This window comes from Herpailurus yagouaroundi, unplaced genomic scaffold, assembly GCF_014898765.1.
Source record: "Herpailurus yagouaroundi ecotype Mexico unplaced genomic scaffold, PumYag 182, whole genome shotgun sequence".
Lineage (NCBI taxonomy): Eukaryota > Metazoa > Chordata > Mammalia > Carnivora > Felidae > Herpailurus > Herpailurus yagouaroundi.
In genome coordinates, this window is record NW_024412413.1 from 60336785 (window position 1) to 60361007 (window position 24223).

The 24223-nt window shown below is 44.5% G+C and overlaps 2 protein-coding genes across 2 annotated transcripts; one reads left to right on the forward strand and one right to left on the reverse strand.

The window, feature by feature from the left end:
* The first annotated feature begins 274 nt into the window (after window positions 1-274).
* LOC121041091 (olfactory receptor 9-like) lies at window positions 275-1213 on the forward strand. The gene has a single exon (XM_040491842.1). The coding sequence runs from the start codon at window positions 275-277 to the stop codon at window positions 1211-1213; it is 939 nt and encodes a 312-aa protein (XP_040347776.1).
* A 12325-nt stretch (window positions 1214-13538) lies between these two features.
* Window positions 13539-14477, reverse strand: LOC121041092 (olfactory receptor 10P1-like). The gene has a single exon (XM_040491843.1). It carries the CDS (start codon window positions 14475-14477, stop codon window positions 13539-13541), a length of 939 nt encoding a protein of 312 aa, XP_040347777.1.
* Between the last annotated feature and the right edge of the window lie 9746 nt (window positions 14478-24223).

Sequence of the window (24223 nt, forward strand, 5' to 3'; positions counted from 1 at the left end):
CCACCCTGATGTCTTTCCAGTTCCCAGGCTTAAGGAAGGCCTGCCATTCTCCCTCTATTCCTCTGGTTTGTTTTCTTTCTGTTCTGAGGGAGTTTCTGGGAGGGAATTGCTACCGGCTCAGGTGCTCACCCATCTCATTCCTGGTAACTGGAATGTTCCTGTAGACTATTTCATGCCTTTCCTGCTGCAGCAGGAGCCTTTGCCTTTGCCTGGCTGCCTTCTGGTGCTGCATGAGCCTCTGCCCGGCTCCTTCTTCCAGTCTGGACTTCAGGATATGGGTAGTGGCAATGGCACAGCAGTAACTGAGTTTGTTTTGCTGGGGTTCTCGGGTTTTGGTCCCCTTCGGGGTCTTCTGTTTTGGGGGGTGCTTTGCATCTACCTGGTCACCTTGCTGGGCAACTCCCTCATCATCCTCCTCACGCTGGCAGACCGTGCCCTGCACTTGCCCATGTATTTCTTCCTTCGCCACTTCTCCACGGTGGAAATCCTCTACACCACAACCGTCGTGCCTAGGATGCTGGCTGATCTCCTTGCCTCCTGCCCCACCATCTCACCTGCCAGCTGCTTCACCCAGCTGTATTTCTTTACCCTCTTTGGCATTGCTGAATGCTGCTTGCTCACTGCCATGGCCTATGACCGCTACGCTGCCATCTGCCGGCCGCTGCATTATACTACTCTGATGAACCAGGAAGCTTGTGTGAGCATGGCAGGGGCCTCCTACCTCATGGGCATCATTACAGGCACCACTCACTCCCTCTTCATCTTCACTTTGCCCTTCCGTGGTGCCAACACAATCCACCACTTCCTCTGTGACATCCTGCCTGTGCTGAGGCTGGCTAGTGCCAGCACCTTCTGGGGCGAAGTGGGCAATCTTGCCGTCACAATAGCCTTTATCCTGACCCCCTTCTTACTGATCGTAGCCTCCTATGCCTGCATCCTTGCCACCCTCCTTGGGGTCACAACATCCCAGGGACGTCGAAAAGTCTTCTCTACCTGTTCCTCCCACCTGTTTGTGGTCATACTCTTTTTTGGGACTGGGACTGTTGCATATATGAGGCCTTGGGCAGGCTCCTCTCAGGACACGGACCAGATCCTTGCTCTCTTCTACACAGTTGTCACTCCTGTGTTCAACCCTTTTGTCTACACTCTGAGGAACAAGGAGGTCACGGGGGCAATGAGGCGGCTTGTGAAGAGATACCTTTGGAGCCCTTGATTCCTTTGAGTTATTGAAGATAAGGGCCTGATCCTTGGATCTTTACAGAGGAGGGAGAAGCTAGGACCCTCGGTCCCCAGGGATCTGGCCTGCTCTGCATTGTGAGTGTGAGGTTCCCTGGCCTGCCCAGTTCGAGGGTCCAAGCCACTGACATGCTTCTCAGAGCTCTGCTTCTGGGGTCTCCTCTTATGGCCTTGACCTGTCTTGTTTGTAGGTGCAGAGCTGCAAAAACATACACTGGAGGGAAGGTTGAGGAAAGAGGGCAGTTGTGCCCATCTTGTACGATAATTGAGCAATTTCTGCTCTTTTCTGAGGTTCAAGGCACTGTGTGGGACCATGCTTCCTGGTGATAACTCTCTTCTCCCAGACTCCTCATTGCAAGTCTTTCTCGTTCATATCAGTTGCCTTTCGTACAGCAGGAGCTCTTTCAGTCCAGGTGCAAGGTCTGATCTGTGTGACTGGGTTGGCAGGGAAGGAACAGAAGCAGGGCATAGCTTGTCTGGCTCAGAAGCTCAGGCGCCAAGTCTTGCTTGGTGTTGCTTTAGGTCTGGAAGCATCTGCCTAGTACTTTGCTCATTTACAACTGTCATTCTGGGATCCCTGAGATGTTAATATTTTCTACTTAGCTTCCTTCTCACCTGCTGCCTGACTTGCTCTCTATTTTCTCCTCTGGTTCTAAGGTAAAAATGCACATATGATTTCTCTCCCCTGACTGATCAAAAGGTCCAGTCTGGCCCCTTGACTCCCAAGATGATGCCTTTGTTTCTTGTAAACTGTCCACTATTTCTACTTGGAGTCCACCTTAATATGCTGGATAGAGAGACCTGGCACCATTATACTTTTCTTGGGAAGCCAGTTCTTGCTTGTTCGTTAACTTACTTTCAGCAATAAGCCACAGGAGGGGCCAGTATAAACAGGGAAATCATTCTCAAGACACAATAAATGGGGCTTTTAAAATAGCATTGATTTTCAGTTTACAAAATTAACACTATTAATTGCAGAAAATTTTACATTCTGAAGAAAAGAAAATAACTATTACCATTTTGACGTTAATGTTCTTGGGAAATTATTGTACTCTGGTTTCCCTCTATATATGTATATAAACATATTTTTAAAAACTAAAAATGGGATTTTATTGTCTAGGTTGTTCTATGACCTTTATTTTCCACTTTACTAAACTATATGGTAGCATTTTACCATACAAGTAGACTTCCAAAGCATGATTTTAATATCCTTATAGTATTGATATATGGATACAGACTACAATATTAAGCAACTCCTACTATTGGAATTGATAATATTTTTAAAGTGTATTTATTTATTTATTTATTTTTCAATGTTTATTTATTTTTGGGACAGAGAGAGACAGAGCATGAATGGGGGAGGGACAGAGAGAGAGGAAGACACAGAATCGGAAACAGGCTCCAGGTTCTGAGCCATCAGCCCAGAGCCCGACGCGGGGCTCGAACTCACGGAGTGCGAGATCGTGACCTGGCTGAAGTCGGACGCTTAACCGACTGCGCCACCCAGGCGCCCCTATTTATTTATTTTTAAAAAGGACAGCTCCAGTTTCTTGGTGACAAACTGCAGACCAGAGATGTGTCTTTTTTTTTTTTTTTAAAGTTTATTTATTATCTTGAGAGAGAGAGAGAAAGACCATGAGTGGGGAAGGGGCAGAAAGAGAGGGAGAGGGAGGGGCGTCTGGGTGGCTCAGTTGATTAAGCATCCGACTTCAGCTCAGGTCATGGTCTCACAGTTTGTAAGTTCAAGCCCCGTGTTGAGCTCTGTTCTAACAGCTCAGAGCTTGGAGCATGCTTTGGATTCTGTGTCTCCCTCTCTCTCTTCCCTCCCCCACTCACAGTCTGTCTCTCTCTGTCTCTCAAAAATGAATAAATGTTAAAAAAAAAAGAGAGGGAGAGACAGTATCCCATGCAGGACTTGATCCCATGAACTGTGAGATCATGATTTGAGCTGAAATCAAGAGTCAGAAGCTTAACCAAATGAACCACCCAGGCGCCCCTGGAATTAATCTTTGTCATAAATTTTGCCGAGATAGATATCATTGCACTTATGTCTTTGTATTGTTACCTTATGTTTTTTATGAGCACAAATTTCTAGAAATAGAATTGCTGGGTAAAAACTCATACAGTTTTAGAGCTTTTGAAACATATTGCCAAATTGCCTTCCAAGAGAATTCTTATTTTTTTGCAGCCCAGTTGAGGGCTGTCCAATGTTCAGGGCAAGGAAGTTGATGGATTAAGGATGAGGAGTGTGTTGGTGTTAGATGGCCTAGGGAAAAGAAAGATGGAGAGGTGTGGATATTTAATATTCTTATAGTGCAGAAAAGATGTGATGAGGAAGACAAGAACCCACTTTCCCTCAGTCAGCCAAGGGCTGGCTGAGACAGAGGTGGACTGAGAGGGCAACATGGGGCATCACGGTCAAAACCAAGGATGACTTCCTGATAGAGTTGGTGTCTGAACAAGACAAGGGGAGACAATTCTTTCTCCATTGTTCTGAGCTGGGGTTGTGACAAGAAGAGGATATGATGAAATCAGACTGGCTCAGCCCAAGTTGGTTTCATGCTTTTCTCACTTGAGATGGTGACCATAATCTCAGGAAGCTGAGGTCCCCTATTTTCAGGGTTCCTGGTTAGAACTGTCAGGAAAATACAGAGTGCTCTGTTAAATTTGAATTTCAGATAAACAACGAACAATATTATAGTATACGTATGTCCCATAAAATATTTGGCCGCAGGGATTTAGCATTGTTTTATCTTTCTAGGGAAAGAAATATTTGGGGGATGCCTGGCTGGCTCAGTCAGTGGAGCGTTTGCCTCTTAATTTTGGCTTGGGTAATGATCTTGCAGTCATGAGATTAAGTCCTGAGTCTGGCTCCATGCTGGGTATGGGCCCTGTTTGGGATTCTTTCTCTCCCTCTCTCTCTGCCCCTCTTCCCCCCAAATAAATAAACAACAACAACAACAACAAAAATATTAAAAAAAATTTTTTTTAATGTTTTATTTATTTTTGAGACAGAGAGAGACAGAGCATAAGCAGGGGAGGGGCAGAGGGAGACCGAGACACAGAATCTGAAGCAGGCTCCAGGCTCTGAGCTGTCAGCACAGAGCCTGACATGGGGCTCAAACTCACAAACCGCGAGATAATGACCCCAGCGCAAGTCGGACGCTCAACCGACTGAGCCACCCAGGCGCCCCCCAAAAATCTTTTTTTAAAGGAAATATTAGGGACATAGTTACATAAAAAATTATTCACTGTGCATCAGAAAGTCAAATTTAACTGGACATCTTGTATTTTTATTTGTTAAATCTGGCAACTCTAGTCCCACGTGTTATTTGAGCAGGACTGGAACTGCAGTTGGAGATGAGGAGTTAAGTAGAAAACTCTGATCACCTCCATTAAGGAAGAAGGAAGCCCTTTGGGAAATAGAGTAGTTTCCTATGATATGAGTCCTTTGTTTGACCAGAGACCCACTCTGAGTACTTGTGTGAATGTTGGCCCTCCTGTAAGTGCAAAGGAGGATATAGGATTCTGAAGATGGAGGAGCCCAAGTCAATCCTTGTGAATCGAGGACATTAAAGAGTAGAATGGGGTCCCTTATGTCACTGGAAAGTCAAGGAGAATATAGAACTAGCTAAGGAAGGTTGACTGGAAGGCTAGGTTTTAAATGGCACTATGGCATAATGCTTTAGAGTTTGGCTTTGGTGTGGAGCAGGTCCAAGATCAAATCCTGACTGTCATTTACCATCTTTGAAACTTTGGAAGATTTCTTAACATGTTTATGCCTTCATTTACTCAACTGTAGAATAATGATTACAAAAGTTTCTATGCTTCACAGGATTGTTGTAAGGATTAAATGTAGCCTCCTCCAGTCATTCTTTACTATATGACCACTTAGCATGATCTGAAATCAACTTGTTTATTTATTTGTGGTTTCTCTCCCTTCACTAAAATACATGTCCCATAAAGGCAGTAATGTTGCCTGTCTTGTTCACCAGTGTATTCCTAGTGTCTGGCATATAGTGGATGTTCAGAAAACATTTGTTGACTGGGTCAATAAATATAAGAGAATTGCTTCGCACAGTGAATGGCAAATAGTGAAGTGTAAACTAATCTATTTTGATTACTACTATGATTGCTACTATTATAATTTGTTATTTCTTGAAAAAAATTTAAAATTTATTTTAGAGAGAGAGAGAGAGCAGGGGAGAGGGGCAGAGGGAGAGAGGGAATCCCACGTAGGCTCCATATTCAGTGTAGAGCCCAACTCAGGGCTTGATCCCACGACCCTGGGATCATGACTGATCTGAAATCAAGAGTTGGACACTCAACCAACTGAGCCACCCAGGTGCCCCTATGATGACTTTCATAGAGATTTTTTAAAAGTTTAGTTATTTATCGAGAGAGAGAGAGAGAGAGAGCGAGCGCACATGAGCAGGAGAAGGGCAGAGAGAGAGGGAGAGACAGAATCCCAAGCAGGCTCTGTGCTGTCAGCACCTGATGTGGGGCTCCAATGCACAAAGTGTGAGATCATGACCTGACTGAAACCAAGAGTCGGCAGGCCATTTAACAGACTGAGCCACCCAGGTACCCCACATAGAGGTTTTTAGATCTTAAAAATTGGGGACTTTCTCCGTTGAAAAGAATTCCTCTAGGGGCACCTAGGTGGCTCAATGGGTTAAGCAGCCGACTTTGGCTTGGGTCGTGATCTCGTGGTTTGTGAGTTCGAGACAGCTGGGAGCCCGGAGCCTGTTTCAGATTCTGTGTCTCCCTCTCTCTCTGCTCCTCCCCTGCTTGCACTCTGTCTCTCTCTCTTTCTTTCTCAAAAATAAATAAACATTAAAAAAAATTCTTCTAAAGTTGCTGGAAAGTCTAAAATGTGTTACGTTGAGGGCCTGAATGCAGAGTGCATGCTTAGGGCAGAGCCCTGAGTCCAGCTGTGCACTGAGTGTGGAGACTGCTTAAGATTCTTTCTCCCTCTTCCTTTGCCCCTCTTTCCTTCTCTTTCTTCTCTAAAAAAATGTGTTATGTTGAAAAAGGTAAGGAGAAGTGGGGTGTGGGCTTTTGAAGAGAGGGGATTTGGAAATTAGGAAATCTTGATGCACACTGTGAGTAGAGATGGGCCATGGAGGAGAAGGAAAAGGGTAGCAAGTGAGCAACTCTGGGGTGGAGAAAAAAGAACTCTGGTGGCATACAGAGCTATAGGAATGCTGGAGAACCAGGCTTAGAAAATGATTAGGAACCAAGAGAAGTTTAGAGACCAGAGTTACAGCTAAGGTCATACCACAAGAGTGGTCTGATTAGGAGGCTGTAGGCACTGCCACCATTGGTTATTGGTGACTCCTCTGGCACTGTGTGGCTCTGCTGATTATGGGCCCTGAATGGCACTGCTGCCATCACCAAAATGAGTTGTAAACTTTCCTCCACTCTTTGTATCACTCGCACTCAATTTAAAGTCTAGCACTAGGGCTAACCAAGGTCATAGGCTTGTGTCTTGGCTGCCAGACTTTAGGGAAAGCCAATATTTTGGCCTTACTGTCTTTGTATACCAGGGTGGAGATTTGTCTCTCACAAAGCTCATAACCACCAACTCAAAGTAAATGGCGAGTTGTTCTCAGCAGTGGTGGTAACTGGGTTCGCTTGGTAAAGGGAAGCCCCTTTTGTCAAGTTCATGCATGGCCTCCTTTCTTGCCATGACAGCCATTTTATTCACAGGTTCATTATGAATGAACTGGGCATGATTTTCTGGGGAAGGAGGTAGATGAAACTTTTTTTGTATCTCCAGGATGTGCTTGGGCTCCATCTGAATTTAACATTACCACTTATTTTTTAAAAGTTTTAATTTAAATTCCAGTTAGTTAACATACAGTAACACTATCACTTATTGATGAAGTGCTATTGAGAATGCCTAGCTTTAGGCTGGGTGGATCATGTTACACCCAATGTACAGAGGGTGATACAATTCAACGGGTACAAGTGAGAGAGGGGCAGAGAGAGAGAGAGAGAGAGAGAGAGAGAGAGAGAGAGAAAGGGAGAGAAATAGAGAGAGAAAGAGAAGCAGGGCTCATCCGAAGCGGGGCTTGTGTTTTTTTTGCCCAAAGTGGGGCTGGAGCTCACCTGAAGTGGGGCTTGAGCTCACCCAATGTGGGATTCAAACTCACGAACCATGAGATCATGACCTAAGCTGAAGTCAGATGCTTAACGACTGAGCCATTCAGGTGCCCCCTTTTTCCATATTTTTTAAAGAAGTTTTTTTAATGCTTGTTTGTTTGTTTATTTATTTATTTATTGAGAGAGAGAGAGAGAGAGAGAGAGAGACCTGAGGAGGGGCAGAGAGAGAGGGAGAGAGAGAATTCCAAGCAGGCTCCACCCTGTTAGGACAGAGCCATACATGGGGCTGGATCCCATGAACCATGAGATCATGACCTGAGCTGAAATCAAGAGTTGGACCCTTAACCAACTGAACCACTCAGGCACTCCAGTTTCTTTTCTCATCTTAAATAAACATTTGTGCCTAATTTTATATTAGTAGTTTTTTGTTTATTTTATTAAATAGGGCCATCTCAAATTATATAAGCTTTAGGTCCCACAAAATCAGGATCCATCCCTTTGCCTACCACATAGGGTTTTTATGGGAGTTAAATAAGACAATCACTAGTCAAGAGGGTATTATCATGTTATTATATGAGTACAGTGTGTACTCAAATGGTATTAGCTATTATTATTACTGTTTATTCTGGCTTAAATGCCTTTCTGTGCTTCTGGTTAGGCCCTAATCACTTCCTTTATGCCTCAAATTTCTACCAGGTCACTGTACTGTATGCCCCTTCATTTCAATGGAGAGTGTGCTGGAATCATCTGGATTCCAGTTACAGCAGTGGGATTTGTAAGTGGTAGACATTTGTCTTTTATTTTATTTATTTATTTTGGTCTTTTCACTATCTTCCAAACACCCCTCTAATGTTTGGGAAGTTTCCTGCCTTGTAAGTCCCCTTTCTCCAAAGTAGTAGCCAGAAAACTTCTATTCCTAGCTACCTTTGTAGCTAGGGCACTGGCATGTGACTGTGGTTCTACTATAAGTCATACATTGGTTTGGAGTTGAGCAATGTGGCAGAGGGATGTAGAATTTATGGTCTGGAGAGCGTGTGGAGAAGGCATCTGGCTCATGGGGACATCTGTGGCAGAACTCTGATGTCTGGGCCCGAGGGTCATCAGTATGCACTGGACAGTGTTGGGTGAACTGAGTCTGGTGTCAGTGGTATGGATGCTGGAATGCCCTTGTGGAGTGTTGAGTTTCATCCCTGATGTGTGGCCGAGGACCTTGAGTCTCTGCTTCCCTTGGAGACTGCACTGCTAAGTCTTCTTTGATCAATTCCTCTCTGCTTCAGATGATCAGAGCAGAATCTGTGGTTTGCAGTGGGATGCCCTAAGAAACTGATTAGTGGTCTCTGGCTCTTTTTCTGCCACTGTTATCTATTCTTCACATCGCGACTAGAATGATCTTTTAAAAACTCAAATCCCGGGGCACCTGGGTGGTTCAGTTGGTTAGGTGTCTGACTTCAGCTCAGGGCATGATCTCATGGTTTGTGAGTTTGAGCCCTGTGTCAGGATCCCTGCTGTCAGCATGGAGCCCACTTGGATCCTCTGTCCCCCTCTGTCTCTGCCTCCCACCCCCCACTCTCATGTGCTCTCTCTCTCTCTCAAAAATAAATTTAACATTAAAAAAATTAAAAACCCCTCAAATCCCATCTTCTCACTCAGGATGAGTCCCCATATTTGTAAGTGACCCCCAATACCCTTCATGATCTAGACTGTGTGGAGGTGGGAGCACATCTATTATCACGTTCCTTAGATTTTCCACAAAATGAGGGGATTTTTAAATTCCTTTCAAAGAAGGGAACAAGGGTGGGGACATCTCCTGCCTTTCTGTCAAGACTTCACCGCTTCTTCTGGGGAGGAGGAGACCTTACTGCTGATAGTGTAGAAAGCATATTGCCCATGCATGGCCTAAGCCCTCTTTGGCTTTCTTTCTCAGGCTGCCCTGCTTGAGGCTGCATACACTTTTCCCCCCTTCAGATGGTGAGCTCAGGGGTAGGCCTGTTTGGGTTGATTTGTAATTTGTACAGATTCTCCACTTGTACCTGGGGGGTGATGGTAAACGTGGGGAATAGGAAGCTCATTTTGACCTTGGGTTCAAGCCATATCCTCCAATTCAGTAATAAAGCTGATCTTTTGCTCCCTATCTATTACCAATATATTTTCTTAGTTAGGAGAGAACCCAAAATGGAGACAGATGCGTGGTTAACTGAACCTCTTCACACCCCCACAATTTTGGTCATCCCTTATCTCTCCCTCTTGTCTTTTCACTTCCCCATTGCTTGCTATACTAGATTGGAAAGGATGCCTTATGGCTTATAGTGTGTGGGCCTTTTGGACATTTTCTTCCCTTTCTTCTTACTCCAGGTAACTTCTTGTTATTCAGATTTAAGTTAAAATATCCTCTCCTCCCTGAAGCCTTCTCCATCTTTCTCAGACTGGACTCAGGACCTCTTCTTTGCTCCTTATCATCTTGTCTTGCTGCTATCTTTGGTACACATCTATTGAAAATTATAAGTTTGTAACTGCTTATTAATTGGCCTGCTTCCCCCATTAGTTTGTGTTTTATTCTCCTCTGCCCTGTATTCCTGGCACACAGTTTGACATAGTATTTTCTGAATGAAAACCTTGAACTTCCTAAAGGGTGCATTATCGCACACCGGAGGGCCACTCCTATTGGAAGTGTTCTGTAAGAGAATGATCCCCTAAGCCCTTGGTTTCTGCATTTGTGGGGTCTCAGAATAGACACAGCCCCCAAGCCTATTGCATCTGGCCATAAACAGCCTTGCCTGGGACTCCTCAGGGGGAAGCCCAAAGGGAGTGGGGTTTGGTAACCCTGAGAAAGAAAAATGAGCCATAGCCATAGCTGTTCAGGGAAGCCCAGGAGGTGCTCTGCTATCTTCAGGTCTACTCCAGCAGCCAGCTCCTGAGTGTCTGCTGCTCATTGTGGACAAGAGGCCCGTGGAGCTGTTAAGGAGCTAGACTTTCATGTGCTCAAGGAGCATAGAGTGCAGCCCAAGATGTGGCCCTCATGGGTTGGAGGATGGGGAGTTTAGGGGGCCTCCTGAGAGGTCAGCTGTTCATAGTGGTCCTGAATACTTGTCTTCATGTATATCCAATACTTTTGTCTGTTACCTGCTGGCCCCACTGTGGTAGCTAAGTTGGTCTCATGGTGGCTACTGTAACAATGCGTGTGCATTCTGCACATTAGGGCTCCAATGGTACTGTATTGAAATACTTAACATGAAAAAGTATGATTGGATACAAAATACTCTTTCATTATTACAAAATTTCCTCTTCTTTTTTTAATTTACTATTTATTTTTGAGAAAGAGAAAGCGCGAGCACGGGAAGGGCAGAGTGAGAGGGAAAATCCTAAGCAGGCTCTGTGCTGTCAGCGCAGAGTCTGACGTGGCTCGAACTCATGAAATTGTGAGAGTATGACCTGAGCCAAAATCAAGAGTAGGATGCTTAACTGACTGAGACAAAATTTTTCAAAATTACCATTTGTCAATGAAAGAAAAGGAAGAGCTAGTAAATATAAATAGGTACTTGCATATAATTCTAATTACTGCAAAATTTTGAATGACTTTGAAAAGACTTTCCATTTTTTATCACCCATTTACGTGAGTAGTTTTCTTTGATGGTGACTATCAGTTATTTTTAAGAAATCAGTACTTAAAGATCTTGATCAGGAGGCATTTAGTCATTTTCCTTATTTTTATTTTTTATTTTTTCAAGAGAAAGAGAAAAAGAGACAGTTTGTGCAAGTGGGGGGAGGAACAGAAGAGAGGGAGAGAGAATCTTAAGCAGACTCCATGCCCAGAATGGAGCTGGACCAGGGCTTGATCTCTATGACCCACTGACCATGAGATCCTGACCTGAGCTGAAATCAAGAGTTGGCCGCTTAATTCACTGAGCCACCAGGCGTCCCCATTCAGTCATTTTCAAGCACAAAATCTAATATAAAAATTATGTTTACAGAAACAAGCTCAATTTCTTATAAAAATATAAATATTTTATTTGGAAGTTTTATGTAAAACCAATATTTAAAAACTTCCGTATTACTGTATATTTTATTTGCCTTATAATTATATAGTAAAAAGTGCAATGAATTTTTTTCCATCAAGCCCTGATTGGAAACCCCTTCAGTTTATTCCAGCGTGCCATTCAAATATTAGCACTTTCTGTGTATGCCATTATGTGAGGAAGGTTGGAAGTATGGCAGTGGGCCACTTTTTCCAGGAAGACTTCCAGAAATACCCTCAAACTGTTATCAATCATTAACCTTCCAATGCATGATTATACATTTTTATAATGACTCTCATTATATGCCTCTGCTGGATTGTTTTCTCTCCACTGCATTCTCCTCATGACCACCCCCATTATATTAGGAGCCCCATGAGATCAAGGACCTCATCAGGTCTTTTCTGAGTATCAGGAGTGCCATATAGCTGTGGGCTCCTTGATTCTGTAACTGTTTGCGGATGTTCTCTGACCCCAAGTTCCTTTTAGCTGGTCTTTGTTTCCTTTTTTTTTTTAATGTTTTTATTTATTTTTGAGAGACAGACAGACAGACAGAGTCCAAGTTGGAGAGAAGCAGAGAGATGGAGACACAGAATCTGAAGCAGGCTCCAGGCTCTGAGCTGTCAGCATAGAGCCTGATGCGGGGCTTGAACACATGAACTGTGAGATCATGACCTGAGCCAAAGCTGGATGATTAACTGACTGAGCCACCCAGGTGCCCTTCTTCTTTCTTTCTTTCTTTCTTTTTTTTGTTTTTAACATTTATTCACTTTTGAGAGACAGAGAGTGAGTGGGGGGAGGGGAGAGAGAGAGGGAGACACAGAATCCAAAGCAGGCTCCAGGCTCTGAGCTGTCAGCACAGAGCCCGATGTGGGGCTTGAACTCATGGACTGTGAGATCATGACCTGGGCTGAAGTTGGACGCTCACCTGACTGAGTCACCCAGGCACCCCTTAGCTGGTCTTTCTAAACAGAGTCTAGACCATTTTATTCCAAGTACACCAGGGTTAAGGTTTTCCCTCTGATGCTTCCAGCCTCCAAAGGGATTGCATCAGTCAACATTCTTGACAATGACAGAAGCTACCTAGATAAGGAAGCAGAAGAATAATTGATTAATAAAATACAGAGAGATGGGGACCATGCCAGGGACTAAGCTTCTAGGAGTAACTTCCAAACATCACCTGATCAGCTGAGGAACCAGATGCCACTTCTATGCCAGAAACTTGCTGCTGCAGCCTTTTTTGTTGTCCCCTGGGGGAGAGTGCTGCTCCTTGTCTCTTGTGAGCACCAGCTAGTTAGGCACAAGTGCAATGATTGGTGAAACTAGGTCATGTCCTGGAGGACTGGGAAGCATTTTCAGCTGCACAGAAGGAAGTGGTTCCTCTGCCCACCAGACTTCTAAAGAGGGGAATTCTCCAAACATTGAGAGAGGGTCAAATGTTAGGTGACCACAATGAGTGTTAAATGTTTACTCTTTGGTCTTCTCCAGGATGGCCCCAGGGCTTCACCCAGTCTGAGGTGCTGGTGAAGTAGGTATGGGATCAAGCTGATGGTGCACGTTGGGAGGGGAACAGGGAATCCAGGGAGATCCTCTTGTCCAGATGGACACTGTATGGCCCATTGTGGATGATGTCAGAAATCAAGGGTGGGGAAAGGCAAGGAAAAATATTTATGCAGAATATTTCAAGTGGGAATAACTCTCTCTCTCTTCTTAAAGGCCTTCTTAAACGCGCTCAGAAGCGCGTTTCTGGGAGAAAACTAGATCGAAGGGCCAGGCAAACTCCTTCATGGGCTCTGGGTCAGTCACTTAGTTGGTGTCAGTTTTATAGAAATTTGCCTTCCTTACTGACACAGAATTCTGACTATTTGTATAGACACAGCAATCACCTTGCTCAGGGATTCAGAACCATCTAGAAGATGCTCTTCCCTATAAATGTTCTTTCTCATGAACAGCATTGCCTTCTATTCTATCTTGTCCTAATTACCCATGCTCTGATAGTGAGTCTGGGGTATGGAACAGGAGGTAAGATATAGATTTATCTCTGTTTTAACTCCAACACTTTCTGCCAGGAAGCCTTATTTCTTTGAGGTGCTGCATGGTTTCTGACAGCTGAGGTTTATATCTAACACCTGAAGGCTGGAAGGAAGAGTAGTCAGTGAGTGAACAGATATCCCCTGAGTTCTTTCAAGGTGAGGAGACCTGTCTCTTCACCATGTGCCACAGGGCTCCTGCCACCTCCTTGTTTCGAAGGGTATAGATGATGGGGTTGAGCATGGGTGTGACAACTGTGTAGAAGAGGCTGAGGATGCGGTTCATGGTGACAGAGGAGCCTGCCTGGGGCCGGATGTAGGTGATGCTGGCTGTTCCAAAGAAGAGGAAGACCACAAGCAGGTGGGAGGAGCAGGTAGAGAAGACCTTGTGGCGGCTCTGGGTGGAGGCCATTGCCAGGATGGCACCCAGGATGCGGGCATAAGAGGCGACAATCAGAGAGAAGGGGACCATAATGAAGACCACGGTGGCTGTCACCACAGAGATTTCACTCCTGTGCTTCCCAGCACTTGCCAGCCTCAGTACGGGCAGGATGTCACAGAGGAAGTGTGGGATGATTGGGTGGCTGGGGAAAGGCAGAGTGAAGATGAGGGAGGAATGGGTGGTGGCTGTTATGATGCCCATGAACCAGGAGATACCCACCATAGCTGTGCAGGCCTGCCAGCTCATGAGGGTGGAATAGTGCAGGGGCCGGCAGATGGCAGCGTAGCGGTCATAGGCCATGGCTGTGAGCAGGCAGCACTCTGTGATGCCCAGGACAATGAAGACATACATCTGGGTTGCACAGCTCTGGAATGAGATGGCCCGGGGGTGTGGGGAGGCCAGGTCAACCAGGGTCCTGGGCACGATGTCTGTGGTGTACAGGACCTCCACCACTGAGAGGTGGCGCAAGAAGAAGTACATGGGGGAGTGCAGGGCAGGGCTACCCTGTGTTAGGAGGATGATCACAGAGTTACCCAGCAAGGTGAGCAGGTAGACCAGAAGTACCACCCAGAACAGGGGGCCTTGCAGGGCTCTGAGATCAGAGAATCCTAGAAGGAGAAATTCAGGCAGAGTCTGATTTTCCTCAGTCATCACTTGAGGCCAGGAACTATGGCACAGCTAGGGAAGAGATGTTTATATAGAAATAATCAGCATTTCTGTAATTTAGTAAAGCACTTTCATACAGTCCCTCTGGAATCAACTGAGAGAGTTAGGGTCTCCAATTTATGGATGAGGCCATGGGTCTTGGAGGGGTTAAATAATTTGCCTGAAATAATACCAAGGGAGTTGTAGGCCTGGGACTTGAATCTAGGTTTCTTGACTCCAAATTCCCTGTATTTTCTATGGTTCCCTGTGCTCGGAGTCCTGGTTCAGGGCTTGATTCCCATATTCCCATGGGTACAGACCCCAGCCCTGTACTTTGGATATGTCTTCAGAGTGGTGAGGGCACAGTGCTATATCCTAGGCCCCTTTGTTTCCCCTGGACTGAAACCCCAGCTTGAAAGAGACTATGTAGCACCCGCATTGGCGACTCAGCCAGGGACTGTCCCAAGCCGGTATCTGGTGATCACCATGGTGGGCTATGGATTTAGAATGCCATCCAATGGTGGGATTGTGATAATACAGCACAATTGTATCATGCTTTGGGATTCTATGAAATCCTTTTTTTCACAGATTACTGGGTTCCAGTCTGTTCCATGAAGGGAGTGGGACAGGGCCTGGCCATACTGTACTTTGCTCTCCTCTCATCCAGGTCCCTGTGATGAGCTACACCAGCTACTCTGTTTTAGCACACTCTGCTTTCCCAGGCCTTCTTGCATTTCCACAGAGTGCCCCCTGAAGAGAATGTTTCCATGCATTCTATTAAAATCCCACTCACCCTTCAAGCTCAATTCAAATTCCACCTCCCCCAAGGCAGCTTTTCTGTTCCTCATGGTCAGAAATGATTTTAGGATTAAATGTGACCACTGAGGTCATATATTTCAGCATGACTTGGGTCTTATCAACAACATTTTAGGGGGGTGCTGTGCAGTGTCTGTCTGCACATCTGCAGCAGTGGGGAACTTACCACCTAGTGAGATAGCCCCATTTAGCTTTGGTCTCCTCTGCTTGTAGGACAGGTCTTTCATTATATTTGTCTTGGCTAGATTCTTAGTGTTTTACAGAATGTCTCACCGCTCTTGTACCAGACAGCCCTTCAAGTATTTGAAGAAAACACCTTTATCTGGGTTATCATGAGTCATTAGTTGTGCCTGGGTCCCAGGACTTAAAATTTTTAAAAATATTTATAAATAAATATAAATAATATTTATAAATAAACAAACAAACAAATATATATTTATTTATTTTTGAGAGACAGAGACAGAGAGAGAGAGAGAGAGAGAGAGAAAGAGATCGAGAGAGAGAGGGAGGCAGAAAGAGAGGGAGAGAGAGAATCCCAAGCAGGTTCCACACTGTCAGCACACAGCCTGATGCAGGACTCGAACACTTGAACTGTGAGATCATGACCCAACCAAGAGTCAGATGCTTAACCAATTGAACTACCCACGTGCCCCAGGTCCTAGAACTTTTTAGTGTAGTCTCCACTTTAAGACCCTGCAGGACAGTTGGGGTGGTAGTGGGGGGCTGTCTGTTTTAACTGCTGCTGGTGCTTCCCAAGTGCCTGGTTCCTGCCAGGCACCATGCCAAAGGGCTTGACATTCTCCAAATCATTGGATCTTCACAGCCACAATATGACATAGAAATCTTTACTTTCTCCGTTTTACAGATGAGTAAATGAAAGCCCAGATAGTATTGATAACTTTCTTAAAGTCATACATCTAGTAGCTGAGGGTGTTTGGGCTTACATCCAGACCTAACACCAGAACCTGTGCTCTTAATCAGTTCTCAACTGTCTTAGAGGTGAGTTTTCATCACTGGGACAACTAGTATGGGATCTTGCACATGTCAAGTGTTCAGCTGAATATGTATTAGATAAATGAATGAATCCTGCTCATGAAGATAGGGGAACTGATGAATAGAAAGACGAAGTGATCTGCCTAGCATCAGGTAGCTAGTGAGACAAAGACAGGACGCTGGGCCCAAGTTTTGTAGACGTCTTGGTTTCTAACATCTGCAGAGCTTTTATCACCTGCATTCGCCTCACACATGATATTAGCCCAGACATCTTCATCTGTAGGTAGGAGAGTCTCAAACTTTCTGCCTATTGCTCACAGACCTAATCTTTCTCCCACCTCCACTTTATCTCTTTACTATATTTTTTGGCCTTATGTCATTTACTCTATAGCTCACATTTAGAAATTGCCGTGTGCTGGGCATTGTGCACTATCTTGGGTGACTTCATAACAGCTCTAGTGCTAGCTGTTATTTCTTCACTGCAGATGAAGAACAAGAGGTCTGAGAGCTTAAATTACTGACCCAACATCACATGATTAGGGAGTGGCAGAACCAGAATAGTAACGTGGAGCCTGAGGTTTCTTTTTAATTTTTTTTTCAACGTTTTTTATTTATTTTTGGGACAGAGAGAGACAGAGCATGAATGGGGGAGGGGCAGAGAGAGAGGGAGACACAGAATCAGAAACAGGCTCCAGGCTCCGAGCCATCAGCCCAGAGCCTGATGCGGGGCTCGAACTCACGGACCGCGAGATCGTGACCTGGCTGAAGTCGGACGCTTAACCGACTGTGCCACCCAGGCGCCCCGAGCCTGAGGTTTCAACCATCATGTCTACCGTGTCTCTCACAAGGCCAACAGGCTTACCCCACACTTCTGGGAGATAAACTCCATCCAGTGAGTTTGGATAGAAGAGGTATCTGAGTCCATTCATTGGTCCTCTTCACTCCTATTTATAACCCTTCAGATGCTCACACCACTAATAACCTATGGGATAGGTCTTGTTATTTTGAAATTTAAAAAATATTATTTATGCAATTAAAATATTTAGGAGATATTTGGAGTAAAATCATCTATGATTTCCTCATTTTAGTTATTTTCTTTCTTGTATATTACCCTCAAGTCTTTGTCCCACCACCAACCTATTTACATGTTTGTAATCATAGTGTATATATAGTTTTGTCTTACCTTTTACCCCCAAAAGTTTTATTTATTTAAGTAATCTCCACACCCAATGTAGGGCTCCAACTCTTGACCCCAAGACCAAGAGTTGCATTCTCTTCTGACTGAGCTAGTCAGGCGCTTCTTTTTCCTTTCCTTTTTATTTTTTAATTAATTAATTAATTAAATTAAAAAAATTGTGAGAGGGAGTGGGGCAGGGGCAGAGGAAGAGGGAGAGAGAATCCATGCTGAGCGTGAAACTGACATAGGGCTTGTCGTGAGGCTCAGTCTCACGACTGTGAGATCATGACCTGAGCCAAATTAGATGCTTAATCAACTGAGCCACACAGGTGCCCCTTTCCTTTTTAATGTTTGCTTGAAGCATTTTGCCATCAGATCACATAGTATTCTGAGTGATCTTATTCAAAGTTCTTGTAGTAGTCTGTTGAATTTCTCGACTACCATTTAACCAACACTTCTCATACTCTTGCAACTTAAATTCTTCCATTTACTGTATTTGTTATTTTAAATAATGGTGCAGACAATATCTGTGTATGTATCATTTTGTTTCTGTTAACTTATTCCCTCCGGAAAAATTTCCAGGAGTCAAGTAATTGGCTAAGGATATGGACATTTTTATGGGTCTTGTCATGTAATATGTATTTTTGGATTTCCTTTAACTGAACACAAGTGGCAATGCCAGCCTTCCTTCCCTGAGTAAATCTGGGATTCTTCTTCATCCTGTCTGTCCTCAATAAGCCTCTCTCACCATTCCCACCTCATCTTTGCCACACCTTGAGGATTGACGTCAATCCTCTAATTACATTTTGCCCCAAGATATCATCTGTGAAGGGAGAGAGATGTTTTTCTTTCCTCAACTTATACTCTCTCTTCCCTTCTCTGTTCCCAGTTCCATCCTCCTTGTTTGCACTCTGCCTCTGTAAATCTCCCTCTTAACTTCTCTTATCTCCCATACATCCTGACATAGTTGGGACAATCTTCTGAGACACTGTCCCTGAGGCCACTCTTATCTTTTTCAAAATCTCCCACAGAGGAACAGAGAGGGCAGACAGTCCTTCTGGATTATAGACAGGGGCTGAGACATTTTGTTTTTAAACATATAACATAAAATTTACCATCTTAACTACTTTTTCATGTACGGTTCAGTAGTGTTAAGTATATTCACATTGTTATGCAACAAATCCCCAGAACTTTTTCATCTTGCAAAACTAAAACTCTATACTCATCAATTTCCTGTTTTACCTTCCCTGTGACTCTTCTGAATGCAGAACTTCTCACCCCTACCCCTTCAGTAAGTCTTAATGACATAGGAAGGCAGATAATTCAATCAGATAATTGGTATGTTGATGGAGCAACAGATAACTTGTGGATAACTGGCTAGATGGACCTAAGACGAATGGACAAAGGCACGGCTGGCTGACTGACTGATCAGCCTAGAGAGTCCTGAATGCAGGAGGTGAAACCCTCAAAAGGGTATAGGAATTAATATTATCCTTTAGGGGTAGATTTGTCATCTTTGGGGCAAAGGAGCTGGGATTCTGGAGCCCACTGGGGGATGTGGGAAATGGGGGGATGACCACTCTTATTAAGTCAGGGAGGTCTTGGGGAGCACAGCCAGACAGCTTGTCTTTGTTCTTTCAGATTTTTTTTTTTTGCCTAAAATATTAATAATGGGAGCTGCACATAGGTGTGTGTGTGTGTGTGTGCGTGTGTGTGTGTGTGCGCGCGCGCGTTTGTATTGGGGAGGGTATGGGACAGCAAAGGAGGATGCGAGCAGCTCCATCTGTGGGCTCTGAGATGGGGACCATTGACAGGAACCTGAGGAAGAACGTCCCAAGTTTTCATCAGACATTGACCATAGGCAGTATGGAGACTATGAATGCCCACCCGATTTACATACTACTATAACCCACCAGACCTGCACACTCAGCCCACTGCCTTACTTTCACCACTTTGCCACACACACCTCATCACACATTGGAAGGTTTGCATAGTCTGAGTATACACACACTTGCCTTGCTGTATTATATGCAATTTTTTTCTGGGAGAAATTGTCCAGGGCCCCCATCTCCTCATTTTTTCTCCCTGTCCAGCCAGCCTGGTGGCATCTGAGTCACACCTTTGCAAACACAATAGTAAAGATTTGGGAACCTTTACCTGGACTCTTTTCTCTTGTGACCAGGGATAGGTATTGGTTCCCAGCCCACAGAGAGAGGTTCTAAGACCTTGTGTTCCTTTTCTCTTTCTACCCTTGGCAGGTCTAGCCTTGCCAGGGAAGGACCAAGGCTGCCCAGTACTATATGGGGCACTTACCTGGGGGAGACGGAAATGGCCACTCAGCCAGTGCAGGGGTTGCTGGGCATAGGCTTGGGCTCTGCTGTTCCCTCCCCTCTTGGAAATCTCAACCTTTGTTGTGTCCACAGTTATTATCCAGCTGCTCTTGTGTCTTCATACCCTTGGGACCCTGAGGCCCTGACTCTTGGCATTTCCCTAGGTGACTCTGAACTAAAATAGTGTCATGGGTCAGGTGATTCTGCCTGGGTCCCCAGTGCCTACTGTATTCTCTCATCTCTCCTTGGTCTCATTTTTCTTGGCCAACCTGTGTTCTTCTCCCTTTCCTCTCCATGTTCCCTCTCCTGCCTAACTTTTACCTCCTCACTTATTGTAGGGTCTCCTTGATCACAAATAGCATGAGATTTGAGGGTTTCCCTCCAATATGTCTAGAACCTTATAATGGGTAAATCATTCATCTGCGTAAATCTTGGCTCCCAGTTAAGTATAGATGCTTCTGGAAAATTTTAGAATTTAACTACAGTGACATATAATTTAGTCCCATTGATCTCCACTCTTAGTTTGCTTTTGTGATGGAAAGTGTTCCGGTGAAGACAGTGCTTGTCTGGTTACCCAGGGATTCATGGCAGCGAGGACAGAGTATCCATAAATCTCCAGGTCTCTCTTGTTACTGCAGATGTTCTTAGTAGGGTCATTAAATAGAGAGTAAGCCTTCTGAATGTTTTTAGTCTGGGAAGGGTGGTGAAGTTTGGGGCTACCTGGGATAGCCTGGGCCTTTTCCTTAACTCCTGATGCCTTCTGGTTGATACTTGCTTCTTCTCCAGTTCTTATTTCCCATTTTCTTCATTTGTCCCTACAACTCCACTGAAACTCTCTTACCAAGGTCACCAACAACCCCATGTTGCCAAATCCAATGGGTAATTTTCAGTCTTTTAAAAAAATATTTATTCATTTTTGTGAGAGACAGAGTATGAGTAGGGGAGGGGCAGACAGAGAGGGAGACACAGAACTTGAAGCAGGAAGTAGGCTCCAGGCTCTGCGCTGTCAGCACAGAGGCCAACACGGGGCTCGAACTCATGAACTATGACATCATGACCTGAGCCAAAGTTGGACACTTAACTGACTGAACCACCCAGGTGCCCCGATTTTCAGTCTTCATCTTAATCTCTCATCACTATTTGGTACCTTCTCCTTCCTAAAACCCTTCGTTTTTTAACTTCTGTGACTCCCAAACACACATCTTTGGCCCTGGCCTCTTGTATATACAACTGAGTATCTCATTTTAGAGTTTGATCATCTCAAACCTACTGTGTCTCCAATAGAACTCTTGATCCTTTCCCAAGTTTCCTCATCCCAGCAAGGGAATTGTTCCCATCCAGTTGCTCAGATAAAAAATCTAGCCGTTCATTTTGATTCATTTAACACTACACATTCAACTTCTTGGCAACTCCTGTCAGTTCTGTCTCAAAAATGTAACCCCAACCATCTCATCATCTCTATGGCTAGGATCTTAGGCTAGCAAATTATCCCTCACCAGGACTATCTTGTTCTCCATCTTGTCTTCACCCAGCCCATGTGATTTTCTCCAAGTGTAAGTCAGATGATATCACTCCTCTCCCTTCAACCCTCCAGTAATTCCATAGCTTCTCAGTTCAGGTAGAATAAACTGCAAACTCCTTCCCTTGATTTAGACCCTAATGATTTTGTCCCTGTTTATTAAGCAGATCTTTTTATTCTGATGTTTTGACATCTGGAGCCTTACTGACCCTGGGTAGAATGCTCCTCTCAGGCTCAGCTAATTCCTAGAGACAACAAATTACAATTAAAAATCCTAGAGACTGTAACACCATACCCTGATCATCCTATTTCATATTCTTTATTGCATGTATCTCAATCAGAACTATAATATTTGTTGTTTTATTTGTTTGGGTGTTTAGTGTCTCTCCCACTAGAAAGTATGATCCATGCAGACAGGGACTTTGTTTTGTTTATAGCTTTTGTCTTCAGAGCTTGGAAGAAGAGTTGGTTAATAGCTTAGCAGAGATACGTTGACAGGTATTACAGATGACACATTCAATTCCATTTCAACTCTTTCTTAGCATGACTTTCTGTCTCCTGGAGTTTAGAGAGCTAAAGATTACAGTTCCCTAACTCCCTCTCAGCTCTTGTTTATCTGAAAATTTCTTAGTTTCAATTTCATTTTTTAAAAATTTGAGTATAGTTGACATACAATGTTACGTTAATTTCAAGTGTACAACATAGTAATTCAACATCTCTATATGTTATAATGAGTGTAGCCACCATCTGTCACCATACAACATGATTACAATACTATTGAATGTATTCCCTATGCTGTACCTTTCATCCCTGTGACTTATTCATTCCATGGTTGGAAGCCTGTACCTCCCACTCCCCTTCACCTATTTTTGCCCATGTCCCCCAGTGCTGCCACCTCTGGCCATCATGTATGGTATGCACAATCAGGGCAAGTTCCTAAAGCTGCCACCCTCCCTCTCCTCAAGGTCAGGTAGGAACATTCCATTTTCCACTGGTACTATTATTTGGCCACTGTCTTTGTCCTCCCTTCATTGGTCTGGAGGACAGCATAGCAGACACAGAAACCCTTACTAAATTCTCTCATCAAGCCTTAAATAGTAGCCAGCAAAACACGTCTTTGTTGAACACTGAAATGTCCTCCAAAGTAGAAAGAGCAAAGCTGTACTCCAAAGTAGAATGGCCTTGGATATTATTACTGCCTTGAAAAGAGGCACCTGTGCCATTATCCTGACAGAATGTGTTCATGAGTCTGCTGATGTATTATCTTTATTAAATCACATGAGGAGACAAGTAAATGCCCCAAGTGATCCAACCTCCAGCCTAGGGGACTTAATAAATCAAAGGTTCATATCATGGGACTCTTGGTGAAAATGATTTTTCCTTATTTGCGAATCATGATGTTAATCTTGTGTTTTTTCTTGCTTGTCTCTAATGCAGCCAGGTAGCCACCAAAAGAGATACCTCTATGCCAGTAAAACTCTTTGCTGACTGCTCAGGGAGTATTATAGAGGAGGAAGAGGGGGGCATGTAAGATTGTAAGAGCTGGTCACAAGTGGTGGAGTGCAGGAGGAGGTCATTGAGAGGGTGTGACTGCTGGTTGACTCCAGAGCCGCAGCTGGGCAATTGGAGGCTCCTTATCCCCTCCGCTGTCCTTTGAGTATGTGTCCCTCTCACAGTGGGAACCATTTCAAGGATGTGACATTGAGAGAATAAGGTGTTGTTGAAACTTTCTGGATGGTGTACATTATTGTCTGTTGCAGCTGCTCAAGACAAGCCTTGTAAGTTTGCTTGCTTGTTAAACCTGCCACCTGCCAATCTGGAGGGGTTGCCTCTTTTTGCAGTTTCTCCTTGCCTCATGTACAGGCCTTGTTTATGAATCAACAGCTCAGAGGACCCTTGGCTGGGCCCAGAGACAAGCTCCCTGGTTCTAGGATGTGGTGACCCTGGGAGGATTTTGTCTGATGCACGCTGGTGTGCACTGGGCCTGAGAAACTGGGCCTGTTCTGGCTCCAGGGGTGGCATTCCTGACTCATTCACAGAGCAGCTCCCTAGAGAGGGGTTTGTAGTAAGGCTCTTTGTGGATCTTTAGACTATGCTGACAAGTCCAGGAGAGACAGATGGATGGACAAATTGGTTGATGGATAGATAGGCACATAAATGGATGGATAACTGGCCACATTGACAGAAGAGGGACAGGTGGAGGTGTGGCTGGCTGGCTGGATTACTGGATGGCTAGGTGACCTGTGAAGGCAGCAGGAGACACTCTTGAAGGAGGTATGAAGCAGAAAGAGGCTCCTGAGGGTAGATGGTTCCACTGAGGCAGAGAACCTCTAGCTTGATGTCAATAGGAACGTGTTTGGAATTTGGAACAAGAAAAGGCATTTTTTTTCCTTAAAATTGGGACCTGAGAAAGAATGTCTAAGGTTACCATTTGTCACTGGCTCTGGAAACTGAGCCTGTAGTGTGTGGAGTGTCTATGGAGGGAGGGGGGTGTGGTCATGTAGTAGGTGTAGATGCGCCATGTCAGTCTGAGCGTGATGGACCTGTGGCTGTTTATAATGTACCTGGGGTGTGATATGTGGAAGAGACTGTCTACAGATTCCCCTCTGGACTGTGTTTTCTTCAGTCTGATGAATGGCTTCCACTGGGGGGTGGCTGGGAGTGCCTTTCACTTTCTTTTGAACCAGAGCTCCTGTGTTATGGTTCCAATGTCTCTTTCCTTCTTAGCTTACTCTTGTTTTGGTGGAGTACACTCTCCAGTAGCTCCAGGTGCTACTGGGTGGTGCATAGGAAATATAGTTTTTGGGACTTTGCAAATATGAAAATTCTTTATTCTAACTTTGTGCTTGATTGAGAATTGGCTAAGTATAGTAGTCTAGGTGTGATTAATTTTTTTGTTTTTAGAATTTTGAAGGTA

Excerpts from the sequence above, each read along its gene's own strand:
- LOC121041092 (XM_040491843.1), bottom strand. The coding sequence starts at position 14,477 with ATGACTGAGGAAAATCAGACTCTGCCTGAATTTCTCCTTCTAGGATTC.
- LOC121041091 (XM_040491842.1), top strand. The coding sequence starts at position 275 with ATGGGTAGTGGCAATGGCACAGCAGTAACTGAGTTTGTTTTGCTGGGG.